Raw genomic sequence first — 13988 nt, 5'->3', positions numbered from 1 at the left:
ATGACTATATGTATTTTATATACATATACTTTTATGGCTTATTTCATGTCCTCTACTTAAAAGTTATTTCTCATAAATATAGATAAATCTACTCTCAGAAGAATTCACATTGCAAAGACCTTTAGAAATTCAGAGATATTTGGGAGAGGGACAAACGTTAGGAAATTTGAAAACAGGTTTGTTGCGGTAAACTGCACATATTTATACAATTTGATAAGTTTTGATATATATGTACACCCATATATGTAAGAATTTTTATTTAATTGATTAAGTGAAAGGAAACTAGCTCAAATCATATAGAAATTCTGTAAAAATTATCCAACAGTGGTCTATAAGCAATAAGATTTATGATAGTACCGGTTTATTGCACAATTCTAGAAGCTTATCTGTTAGGCGAGTTGCATCTCCAACAAACTTTTCTAAAGATTTTTTCATATGAATAGCTTTATTTAGGATTTCCTTGCATCTGTTCACACGCATGGGATAAGAAGACTGTCAAAAAAAAGTTAAATGCAGTTTTATACATTTTATAAATATAACAAAACTTTTGATTGACAAAAATCAACTTAAAGAGTATTCATAACGACAATTTATTCTGATGCAAATTTCTTGGAAATCAATTTGGCAATGCTATCAAGAGCCATAAAAATGTTATCCTATAGTGAATTCTCTTCTTGGAATCCACATTGAAGAAATAATCAGAAATGAGAATAAATATAGATATATCTAGATGTATTACAACAGTCAACAAAATGAAAACAACCTAAATGATCAACAATGGTGAAAAAAATTACAGATGGCTATTACAGAATTTTACAGTTACTAAAATGTGTCTTCAAACGATATTTAATGATATGGGAAAATGTTTATGGTAACAATCTGAAGTAAAAATATAAAATTATATATCTTTGCAATCCAGATTTAGTATTAAAATATACAAAGAAAAAATACATCAAAATTTTAATGAATGTTAGTAGGTGTGAATTTTAATTCTTTTTTGTATCTATTTTCTAAATATATTTATTAATATACTTAATATACTCAACAACTTATAAATTCCCATTAATAGTGCGATAGTTTTTCTAATAGTAATAGTTCAGATAACACTGGATTAAAATACTTGAAATAGGTATTGTTTTACACCAAGCACTAAGTTTATTAGGCTTCATAAAGAAAACATAGGCTGACTTCTTTGATCTTAAACATACTAATCATTTTATTTGATATGGTAAATATCTTTGAATATTAATTAAAATGAGACACAGTGCTATAATCTCTCTTTTTTAAAAGTATTTAAAATGTATGACTTGGTACTACTCTAATACGAGAGAGAAGCCCTGGAACTGACATCTATGTATTAGTATTAAATAATCAATGCTATGTAAAATGGAAAAAGATACTGTTAGGATTAATATATTACCTTTGATACAGCTGTCATCATCCACATTGCTTGTTGGGGATAGGCCAGAAATACTTTGGCTATAATTTCCATCAAGACCACAAAAACTTCATCATGAGAATGACAAATTCGGGAGATTAACTGTGAGAAAGCAGTCAAAAACTGATACGGAGCTAAATAATTCGTGTGTTCTGTGATCACCTTGTTTATTTTAGCCAAGTCATTTCTCATTTGTACACGATCAGAGCGGCCAGCTAAGGGGAAAAAATCACAGTTAAAAAAAAAACAGTAAAATAAAGTATAAAACAGTTATCAGTCCATTTCACAGAAGAATTTATTCCCATGTCGAAAGCTAGATCACTCACTGTTGTGAATTTAATTGTGTCCCCTAAAAGATATACTGAAATTCTAACCCCTGTACCTGTGAATATGATTCTGTTTGGAAACAGAGTTTAGACTTTTAGCCTCCAAAACTGGGATACAATAAATTCCTGTTCTTTAAAGCCACTCACACTTTTGGCATTTTTGTTGCAGTAACACTCAGAAACTAAGATACTTATCAATTTATGACGAGAGCTGTCTCGGTGCAAGTAGGAAAAAATATTTAGTGCCACTGAAAAACTCAAGGGGATTAATTTTGAGCAGAAACAAACAGAACAAGTCTCTATCCATAGTAACTTTTAGGGTAAATTATTTGGTTTAAATTAACATCTTTAGGTATGTGTTAGGTTTATCAAGGAATGAGCAGATTTTCACTTAAAGCCCTGAACTGCAACTGCTTTAAGAAGTCTGTTTTGTGTTTCTTTTCCTTCTTAATATTTAGTTTCTTGCTCATAGTTATATAAAATTTTAATCATATCAAATTCATTCCCAGCTTTCTGTAAGTTAGGCTGTCAAGCCAAATCTGCCTCTATATCAAAGTTATAGTTCTTTCTAGTCCTTTAACATTTTTACATAAAAAGTGATACCTTTTTCCCATTCATATGCCTTAGCACCATAATCAAGCCATAGTGATAACATTCGTGGCATTGACTGATATATATACTGATTTCCATACTGTAGAGATCTGTAATTATATAGAAAAGAAATATTATTAGTAGCATGTTCTTTTTTATGTTATACGAATTAAAATTGAAAGACTTAAATTACCTCTTTGGTTATATACAGCCTTCTGACAAAAATTATAATATCAGTATTTCTTTCTAGCAGAGGTTACCTTTGACTCCTACCATTTTTTTCTTACCATAGTACTCACTAAGCGCTATATTGCCTGTACTGAAAATAATACGAGTTCTAACCTATTCAGAGTCCTGTCAATACTTGTTACAAATTGTCCTTAGGATCTGTGCCTTCACTTGCATTCCCATGACCATAACTCTAGGTCAATCACTTCATTTCTGGGAAATTACAATAACTTGGTCTCCCTACTTCCATATTTCTTCTTGTCAACAAATTCCGGACTAACACTCTTGAAATTCTGGCTTTATCAGGCTGTCCCCTTGTTGAAAACTGGAATCAAATACCTATAGGTTAAGATTACATGAATGACTCAGCCTGGGATTCAAGCATTCATAATCTTGTTTCTTTATAACTTTCCAATCTTAATCGTTCACTACTCACTAGTACACATGTTCCATGAAGTATGGTCTCCTACCATCCTCTGAACAAACCATTCAACTCTGTTTCTTTGTCAAATATGTGAGAAGTTAGTAATGTCTTCTCCTTCTCGAATTTAATTATACTTCAAATCCTACCTTCTCCACCAGACTTCAGTATACTTTTGAAACTGTGAAGCCAGTGGCTTTAGTGGTTTGAGTTTCGACCCCAGATTTGCTCCAAAATCCATGCTTTCTGGACTTGATAAGTTCTTTTATTGTTTTGAGCCCTAACTGCAAGGGAAGGAGCCCTGGTGGTGTGATGGTTAAGCGCTCAGCTGCTAACCCAAAGGTCGGCAGTTTGAACCCACCAGTGGCACTGCAGAAGAAAAGACTTTGTGATCTGCTCCCATAAAGATGTAGGCCGGGGAAACCCTATGGGGCAGTTCTACTTTGTCCTGCAGGGCTGCTATGAGTCAGAATCAACTTGATGTAATCAACAACTGTAAAGGAAGCCGAGAAAGCAGGTCCTTGCGTGGGAAGCAGCACTCAAACATGGCAAATATCCACTACACCACATATCTCTCAATGGGTTTGCTAGGTAGATGGTTTTAAAGTCACAGAATGTTGGAGCTAAAAGGATCCTTTGAAGTTCATCTACTAGTCTGACCATTTCATCCAATGACTGTCACATTGCCAAAAGCAATGGGCAATTTCTAGCTTAATCTTTCTTAAGCATTTGGCAATGTTGATCATTCCTTCTTTCTTGAAGATGTCTTTTTTCCTTCTTCTACCTTTCTGTTTTTCCCCTCAGTTTTCATCCAGAGCTATTCTTTTTGCCCCCTTGAAGCTGGTGTTTCTCCTTCTCTCCATCTTCAGCCCTGCACTTATAACTCAACTCACACTGTGTGAATTTTCTACACCCTAGAGTTATATTCTACTTATAAGAGAACAACTGCCCAATCTGTATTGCTAGCCCATAATTCCGTGCTAAATTACAAATCCATGTGGCTGTCTTGATTGCTGGGACTTCTACATTTGGATATCCCATAGGCAGCACAAACTCAGCTTATCTAAACTCAACTCATTGTTTCCCCCAGTCATACTGCTCCTTCTCCTTCCTTTTTTTCTCATGGTGAATGCACCCTGATGCCCATGCCAGAAACCTGGGTGATGAACTATCACCCCTCCCTTCCCTGTTACCAGGCATCAAGACCTAAAGGTTCTACCTCTCTCATACTTTGAAGACATTTCCTTCCATCTCAATCTTACCCCTATTCTCTTCCTAGGCTGGATTCTTTGCACATGGTTTCCACAGTAATCTTTCTGAAGTGCAGATCTAATCAGGTCACTTCCCTGCTTAAAATCTTTCAGATGGTCCCCATAGCTTCCAAAGAAAGGTCAGATCTCTTAGACAAAACCCTAGTGACCTGATTCCTTGCCACCCTTGATAACCTCATCTCTCATCTTTCCTCCTTTGTTGGTTCATTTTTGGTAGCTCGCTAATATTAGAAATTTCCTCAATAAGTAGGCAAGATAGGATACCTGTACTCTCTTTCCTATTTATACTAGTTGATATTTGATCATATAGTCTATTATGTATTATTATATAAATGTTTTACATTTAAATGCTTAAAATTTCTCTTCCTAATTAAACTGTAGTTCCTTGAGGACAAACACTGATGCTTAATCAGTTACTGAATCACTCAGGAGATAAATAAGTTTCAGTAGCTGAGTGTACTCCTTTTAAGCATCCAAATGTTTTACTTTAACTAACTGGATAGAAATATGTTCTAAGATTGCATTACTTTCTTAAGCTGTACTTTAAAATCTCATACCATACCTAAAACAGTTTTATGCACATAGAGAACTCTAAATAACTCCTTGTTTTAGAAGAAATGTATTAAGCAAATTCTGCATATCAAAGCACATGATATATACTAGGACTAAAGAGCAAGTGAAAGCTAGTACTCATTTTAGAAAAGAAAAAAATCAATTTAATAACTGTCCTCTGCTTATGGTTCCATTTCAAAATGTCAACAGGCCAGGAATTCTGCCCCAATAACAAGTCATTAAAAATCATTAATAAATAAAATTAGGTTTGAATTTTATAAAACTTGAATTTCACTTTGGGAAGAGCAGCTTAGTCAAATCTTGCTGTCCTAACATGTCCAAAAAAAATTGCTTTAATTCCTGAAAATATTTAAGTGAGAAATCAAAGAACCTAATAATAGGCAACTTTAAATAAATTTATTGATCTGAAGTTACCCTTCAATGTAAAGCAACAAACAGTACTCGAGTACAATAAGAATGAATGAAATCTCATTATAAGTTGTTAAGAAAAAACTTGTGAAGATATAACCAGTAGGCCGAAGAGAATACCCTATTTGACTAAAATACATCAATATATGAAATTGAAAGTTATATTTCAACTGTTAACTAGTTTAAGAGATAAGCTCTTTTTAGATGTCTAATGTCAAAATCATTTTCATATATACCACTTCTTAGCAGAATGCGCTGAATTAAAACACTCCATTGGCATTTAAATACAACCATTAAATATATTTGATTTAGGGTGTTCTGGAGTTTTAGGGAGGGGAACTCAGAGGATGGGGATATAGAATAGGAAGGATACTTTTTTCATCGTAGATTCTTGGCACTGTTGAATTTTTTAAAAATATGTGTATATGACTTTTTCCATTAACAAATTATTTTTATTAAAAGTAAAGAAAATAATTATATAAAGGAAATATTTACATCTCATCAAAGGTGACAGACTGAATCAGTGGTAAAGCAGAAAATACCCTGAAAGTAGTAAGATCTGTAATAACAGTTCAATATAAACAGAATCACCCTGATGTATTTAATCATCAAATACGCCAGTTCTCATGCTCACCTTCCAAAATGAAGGACTATATACCGGATGAGATCACCTTGCTTTTCCATTTTGTTGTCTGTGACCATGGGCATCAATTTGTCATAGTACTTCGCAAGATAGAAATGTCCATCCTCCCACTCTGGTAGGACCAAGGTCACATCCTGTAAAAGAGAACACAGCATACTCACCTAAGAAAACCTCACACTATATTGCGAAGAAAAGCATGATTAGGGATCAAAAGTATGAGACCCAGGTCTGTGTAGGGCAAGGTCAAAGGCAGGCTATCTCCTTGATTTGGATAAGGAAGAGCTACTTTCTTACAAAGGTTCCCTCGGGATGGCTGGTCAGTTCTGGTGGTTTGCCCACTGGCCAACGTGAAATGGTGCTGGGATACTGTGTTAGCTATTTAGGGAAAGAAAACTCCATTTGTGTTATCACTTTATATGCTGTATCAAAATAATGTCCAGATGGATTCAAGTATATTATATACATGTATTCTGTTATATCCCACTTCTTTCATTCAGCATATCTGTGAGATTCATTCATGTTCCTGCATTTATCAGTTCATTTCTTCTTATTGCTGAGTAGTATTTCAGTGTGTGAATAAACCACAACTTGTTCATCCATTCTTCTGTGAATGGCCACCTGGGCTATTTCCAGCTTTTGTGAATAAGGCTGCTAAGAAAATTTGGATGCAAGTCTCTTTATGGACATTCATTATTTCTCTTGAATAAACAACTAGGAATGTTATGGCTTCATAAGGTAGGTGTATATTAACTTTTTACATTCCCACCAGCAATAAAGAGAATTCCAGGTAAACTGTTCAAATTTTAGCTATTCTAGTATGTGTGAAGTGGTATCTCACTGTAGGTTTAATTTGCATTTTCCTGATGACTAATTGATGTCCAGTATCTTTTCATGTGCTTATTTACCATTTGTATATTCTTTACGAAATGCTAAGACTTTCGTCCGTTTTTAAATTGAGTTGTCTTACTAAGTTTTAAGGTTCTTTAGACATTTGGATACAAGTCCTCTGTCAGATACGCATTGCAATTATTTTCTCCCAGTCTATAGCTTGCCTTTTCATTTTCATAACAGTATTTTTTTCTAGACTAGAAAGTATTAACTTAGATGAAAGCCTACTTTATCTTTTTTTTTCTTTTATGGTTAGTACTTTGCATGATCTAAGAAGCCTTCATCCATCCCAAGATGGTGAAAATTTTCTTTTATGTTTTCATCTAGAAGTTTACAATTTTAGATTTTATGTTTTTTTTTTTTTGTATACAGATACCCAATTGTTAAAGCACCATTTGTTTGTAAATGGTATGTTTTTAAATTCCTTTCTTGCTGGTATGTAGAAATAAAATTTATTTTTTATACTGACTTTGAATCAAACAACCTTGTTAAACTCACTCAATATTTCTAATAACTTATCTGTAGACTTTTCTACATAATCACATCATCTACAATGAATGTTATTTTTTCATTCCAATTGTTATTATCTCTTACTTTTTTTTCTTCCCTTATTATACTGGCTGTAATTTCCAGTATAGTGTTTAAACTAAGTGGTAATACTGGGCATACCCATCTCATTCCCAATCTCAAGCTTTCAACATTGTACTACTAAATACAGTAAGAAGTTGTAGGCTTTTTGTAGATATTCTTTATCGGGTAAATGACTTTCTCTTCTATGTCTAACTTGCTAAGAGTTTTTAAGCATGAATGGCTGTTAAATTTTATCAAATGCTTTTTGTGCATATTGAGATATTACATGATTTATTTCTTTAATTCTGTTAATATGGTGAATTATATTGATTGGTTTTCATATGATGAACCAACCTTGCATTCCTGGAATAAACTTAATCAAAATATTTTGTTTAAGAATGTTGTGCTATGTTCCTAAGTGTGACTGGACTGTAATTTTCTTAGAATGTTATTAGGTTTTGGTATCAAGGTTATGCTGATTTCCTAAAAGAAGTGGGGAAGTGTTTCCTCTCTTTCTATTCTCTGCTGTTATTTCTTTTCTAAATGTCTGGTAGAATTTGAAAACAAAGTTAAGTAACCCTGGAGTTATCTTGTGCTAAGGTGTATACCATATTTTTACACAAAAAACACATGCTTTCTGTATTTGTCAGCCGAGCCCTTCCCCACAAGAGGTATTTTCACAAGTGTACTAAGCTAATTTTTTTTACAGCAACATGTGGAAGAGGATTGGCATGGTAGCACTTGTGAGAGTGCCCAAATGCAGAAGGCACACATTATTTGGGTAAAAATACGGTAATTAACAGTTAGAGGACTATTCACATTTTCTATTTCTTTTTGTGTCACAACTGGTAACTTTTATTATTTTTCTAGGACTTTGTCTATTTAAATATTTTCAAGTTTGTTGCCTCAAGGATGTTCATATTCTCTTATGATATTAGTAATGTCTGTACAATCAGCAGTGACTGTCCTCTACTCATCCCAGACATTAGTTATTTGGGGCTTCTCTCTTTTTTAATCGATTAATCTTATAAGGGGTTTAGTAATTTTATTATATTTTCAAAGAACTATTAATTTCTAGCTTTGTTGAACCTTTGTACTGGACATTGTTTTCTATTTATTTTTACCTTTATTTAAAGTATCTTTTCTATCCCTTAACTCTCTCGCCTCTCTCCTTCTGAGACTCTAAGTACATGTACTTATTAGACAGCTTGATATTATCCCATAGGCCACTAAGACTCCAGGGTTTACTTTTTGTTTTTTCAGTCTTTTTTACCTCTCTGCGCTTCCTTTTGGAGAGTTTCTATTGCTAAGTCTTCAATTTGACTAATCTTTACTTTTGCAGTATCTAGTGTACTGTCGTCCCATTTTATTTATCTTAGGTGGTGGCTTCATGAATCTATTTACTTTGTGATATTCCTCAAGCTATATACTTATGTTGCATAATCAACTTATGTTGTACAGAATTTTAAAAAAGTTTCCTGGCTGTTTTTATTATACATGTGTTCTTCCACATGAACTTCAAATTATTTTATCCAGTTCTAAAAATAAGACTCATTGAGTTTCTAAATGAAATTGTATTATACATATACTTGCCTTATATTTTTTCATAATTGCATTGCTTTCAAAGTTAGCCGTTTCTTCCATAAATCGACCCACTAGTAATATAGCTCGACCATGAATTAACATGTCCTTACTCTCAGTTGGGGTTTGATTCTCAGGAAAACATAAGTCGACACCCTTCTGAAGAACAATCAGTGCCTGGTGAACATCACCCTAAAAGAAAAAGGGCAACAACAAACCTTTGATTTTAAGAATGTATTTCTGTTTTCTAAAAAAACAACTAAAATAATTGGCATTTAAAGTTCATTAAGTATGGTTATGTAAAAAACCCATTTGCAATTTCATGTTTATCTCCCTTATTTCTCTCATATAAAGTAAAACCCTAAAAAAGAATGCACTATTTTCTTTCATGTAGAATTCTTTTATTCATTTGTTCATTTATTCATTCATTTTACAACCAATCAAAGTCCAGAGAGCTAAAGATATTGTAGAGGACTGGGGATAAACAAACATGAATAAATCAAAATCTCTGGCTTAAAGAAGCTCATAATCTAGTGAGGAAATAGACTATGTAAGTTAACAACACAACGTGATAAATGCTATAACAGTAGAATATACATGGGCATTATGGGGGATAGAGAAGGGGGTCCTGGAGATACACAAAGATGGAGGAGAGCAGCAGTCAGGAAAGGTTGCCAAACGAGGCAAAATCTGAATTAGGTCTTAAAACATGAGTATAAATTTTTCTGGCAGAGAATTTGGTGAAGTAAGTAGAAGGAACAATCATTTTAACTGGAGAAAAGGCACAAAGCCTGGTTTTAGTTGAAGCGTAAACATTTGTGAGGTAGTAACAAATGGAGCTGACGAGGCAGGCCAAGGCTTGACCAGAAAGGGCTTTGTGTACTTTCTACAGTTCAGTTGAATCATAAAGGCATGAAGAATACTCAGAAGGATTTTTAGCAGGGGAGCAAGAGGATTCAATGTGCATTTTAGAAAAATCACAGACTGCAGTAATGCCGACAGAGGAATGGCAAGACCTTAGAAAACACTGTTAAGATAGTTAGGGACTGTAAATGATAAGTGCGTGAATTAAAGCAGTGAAGACAAACAAGCGGGGAAGGATTCAAGGGATATTTCTAAGGTAGAAGAGCACAGATTTAGTTTCCAGTGGATGTGGCGCGTGAGGGAGAGGAAGGAGTTCAAGATGATCCCTAGATTTCTGTCTTAGATTAGTGGACAGAATAAGGGTCTTATTTAGAAAAATAGGCAATATGGGAGGAGAAATAAGTATTGACTAATAGGTGAATTCCATCTTGCACATACTGAGTTTAAAGTATTACAACATATAGAAGACTAGCACTAGTTTATAAAATGATCAGGTATCGATTAACACAGGCTGATTACTTTCACCTTCCATCCAGGGAACATATCCTCCCTGTTCTTTCTCAGTCACCAGGAAGCTGGTGCAATCATGAATGGCACTGATTATAATGGTGGCAAGCATGAGGAGACATGTAAGTAACAGCCATTTAAATCCGGGGCATAAAATATGCAAGTAGTTCAGATATTTAAACACCCCCCTTCTTATTACTGTAACTTTATTTTGGGGATTTCTGGGAACTTCTGTTCTGATGCTAGTGCCTTCCTGACAGGCTAGATTACAAGTGAATCTCGGCAGTAATACTAGCAAGTCTGCACAGAACTAATTATCTACTAAAGATGTAAGTAAGGGACAGTGTTATATTCATTTAACAAACATTTACTGAGTGCTTACTATGTGCACCCTGACTACATATAGAAAGGTAAAAACAAAGTAAGAGTTGGCTACTTCCCTCAAGAAAAATGCAGAAAAAAACGAAAACTGAAAGAAATGCACTTTCACTCTTGAAATGGGAAAATATTTGGGGACTTCAGAGTGAAAGAAACAATTTCTGCCAGTCTTTAGTAGATAAATGATGAAAAATGGTAACAGAAAAAGAAGGTTCTGAATTTGGATTAAGGAATCTTCTTTCAGTCAGGCCTTTGCATAAAGTACATAATCCCTAACGGAGTATACACATGATCATATTTCCTTTGCCATTACCTTGGACCACAGCCACTTTGCCCTCTCCACATACAGTTCAGCGAGCCGTGATTCTCCTGCATTAAGGAGAGCATTGTAGGCTGTCTGGTGGTGGCCAGCCTTTCGAGCTACTCTGGCACTCTGCAGCCAGCATTCTCCAACCATTTCACTGTAATCTGGTCTAAATGAATGTAACAAAATGGGGGGGGGGAGGGGAGAGCATTTATATGTGTATTCAAAGTCTTAATAAAACATCTCTTCCCAACATGGAACTTTCTCAAAATACTACTATTAGTTTGAAACAACTAATTTTAATTTTCTTAGAGTGTTCCATTCTTATCTATTACAAGTCTATGAAAACTTTTTTCTTGACTTTTGAGTTCTACCAAAATCTCCCCCAGGCATTTTTTTAAACATTAGGAAAAAAAAAGAAAAAAAGATGTATTACATGTAGAAGCGATTCTTAAATTCTAGCCTCATTTCAACTATATAGTTAAGCTTTGATAATTGACAATAGAAAATACAGTTTCATATAGAAAATTAAGAAATGCAAATACTATCGAATATAATGCTAGATGCAAGGTAACTGACATGAAAAAGAAAAGTAGCATGAAAACCTTTTGTTGAGGCTTAATAAAGCCCTCCGGAGGGCCAGGATTGGTTCCTTAGCTCTGTAGGAATTCTGAGTCATTTCCAGTCGAGCTACCCAGTTTAGAGAATCTTCTTGAGCACTATCACCTGCAGACTGGTGAAAAAGTGGTCTGATGCTATGCTCCAACTCACACAACATGTGCAATCTGAAGATAGATAGAGCTTATGTTAAAATGTTGTAACAGTCAGCCTAATTAATCTCATATAAAGTACACGAATAAAGCATGTACTTTAAATCAGTCATAAAGAATCTGAAACGTGCAGCTTTCTTTGAAAGAACTTTAACCAATATATATTCTTGGTATACAAACAATAACAAATACATATTTTTGAATTGGGTGTATATACCAATAAATATTGATTTAAATATTTAGTGCTTTGCTCTTATCCCTAAGTCCCTATTAATTAAATTGGTGAGGGGTATATATGACTATATTAAAAATGTATAAAAATCAAACTTTACCACCTACATGGAGCTATTAAAAAAATATGGATCCATCATAACTCAACGTGAAATAGCTGCACCTATTGCTGCTGCTACTATAAGAAGGCGTGGCATAGTAGATGCCAAAAAAGGAACTGTGAAATGAATGGACTTTGAATCTTTTTCTCCCTAAAAGTGATGGAAACTAATACATTCACACTAGACCCCCCATCGTGTATCCCGGTCAGTGTCTATGAGCCAGTGTTCAAAGCAGAAGGATGCAGTTAAATATCTCCAGAACAGAATCAAACTCAGTGGTCCAATCTCTGGTTTCATTAAGCTGTTACCAAAGGGGCTGATATAAAATATAGTGAATTCTTCTAATTAAGAAAAAAAGATTACTAATTATTATTTTTAACTTACTGCAGTTCAGTTACATCATTTGTTTTATCATTCTCCTCAGGGGAATCAATAGACCTAAAATGTTTACTATTATTTTTTTCTCACCTCTAAAAGTTAATATTTCTTTCTGGTAATGTAATGCCTATATATGTATGTGTATATATATATATATATATATATATATATATTTGGGGGGGCTGAATATGCTATTATAGAAGACTAAAAGGGAAGGGAACCAACAAACACTGGGCACCAATGTGCCAGGCACAGTACTAGTTGTGCTATAAATCTAGATTACTTAGGTTAGTTATACAGAAGGTAAACCATGACATTATAAGAAGTCAAACATAAGACATTTTGTTATTGTTTTTAGAAGTTTCAGAATTGCCTTTTCAGTTAAAAGGATATATGTTAGAACTTTTTTTTAAAACTATAAGGTAAAAAGAGTGAAAGAACTATTTTGTGTATGACGTACCAGACATACTATCAGCATTATTTACTCATCAAAAAATTCCAAGACTGTCAGGTGACATTTATAGATCAGAAATATAAAAATGGAAACCTCAAAATACCTCACAATATATTCATATCCTCGTTGGTAAGAGCCTCTTTCAAAGCTTGCAGCTGAAAGAGGTACAATTTGCTCTGCTCTCACTAGTTTCAATGTGTCATAAAAAGCTGTAATATCTCTTTTTTTGGCTGATAATAATAGCTGTCCAAGTCTGACACTCCATGTTGTAGATTTCCCATCTGAAAAACAAATGAAGAATCAAGGAATGTCATGGCATCTGGGTGCAGGAGCCAGCTCTATTTCATCTGGTAAAATACTCAGCAGAAACACTGAACAGATGGCTTCATTCTACTTCAATAACTAAACAAGGCAATCGTAAAACAGACTAAGATAATAATTATGAATGTTGCTTAGTTACTTAAGTCAGAATATTTATGGTATATTAAAACTGCTTACATTTTAAGAAGTAATTTTACCTGCTGCCAAATAGTTTTCCACCAAATCCCACTGTGACAGTTTCCAAGCTGCTTCTACTCTGTATGTATTTAATTCATCTGTCCACTCAGACCTATTAAAAGAAAGCCACATCACATCTGGGGTTTTAAAAGCTAGTGAACAGCCATCTAAGATGCATCAATTGGTCCCAACCCACCTGGAGTAAAGGAGAATGAAGAACACCAAAGTCACAAGGAAAGTATTAGCCCAAGAGACAGAAAGGGCCACATAAACCAGAGATGCCATCAGCCTGAGACCAGAAGAACTAGATGGTGGCTGGCTACCACCAATGATCGCCCTGACAGGGAACACAACAGACAGTCCCTGATGGAGCAGAAGAAAAGTGGGCTGCAGAATTTAAATTCTAGGTAAAAAGACCAGACTTAACGGTCTGATGGAGACTGAAGGATCCCCAGAAAGTGTGGCCACCGGACTCTCTGTCAACCCAGAACTAAAACCATTCCTGAGGCCAACTCTTCAGACAAAGATTAGACTGGACTATGGGACATAAAATGATACTCATGAA

General features: G+C 34.3%; 1 protein-coding gene across 4 annotated transcripts in view; it reads right to left on the bottom strand.

The window, feature by feature from the left end:
• The window catches only part of ATR (ATR serine/threonine kinase), a 99051-nt gene that overhangs the window by 13617 nt on the left and 71446 nt on the right, over positions 1-13988 (bottom strand). For all 4 annotated transcript variants that reach the window (XM_004385070.2, XM_023739324.1, XM_023739326.1 and 1 more), the window contains 9 exons: positions 13444-13535; positions 13029-13206; positions 11597-11776; positions 11001-11160; positions 8951-9130; positions 5891-6033; positions 2368-2465; positions 1421-1653; positions 358-492 (listed from right to left, as the gene is read on the bottom strand). In XM_004385070.2, coding sequence (XP_004385127.1) covers positions 358-492; positions 1421-1653; positions 2368-2465; positions 5891-6033; positions 8951-9130; positions 11001-11160; positions 11597-11776; positions 13029-13206; positions 13444-13535 — 1399 coding nt within the window. The remainder of the gene's footprint in view (positions 1-357; positions 493-1420; positions 1654-2367; positions 2466-5890; positions 6034-8950; positions 9131-11000; positions 11161-11596; positions 11777-13028; positions 13207-13443; positions 13536-13988) is intronic.

This window comes from Trichechus manatus, unplaced genomic scaffold (genome assembly GCF_000243295.1).
Source record: "Trichechus manatus latirostris isolate Lorelei unplaced genomic scaffold, TriManLat1.0 scaffold00132, whole genome shotgun sequence".
NCBI classification, from domain to species: Eukaryota; Metazoa; Chordata; class Mammalia; order Sirenia; family Trichechidae; genus Trichechus; species Trichechus manatus.
The sequence above is the reverse complement of the archived record's forward strand: the minus strand, read 5'-3'. Positions and strand labels throughout refer to the sequence as shown.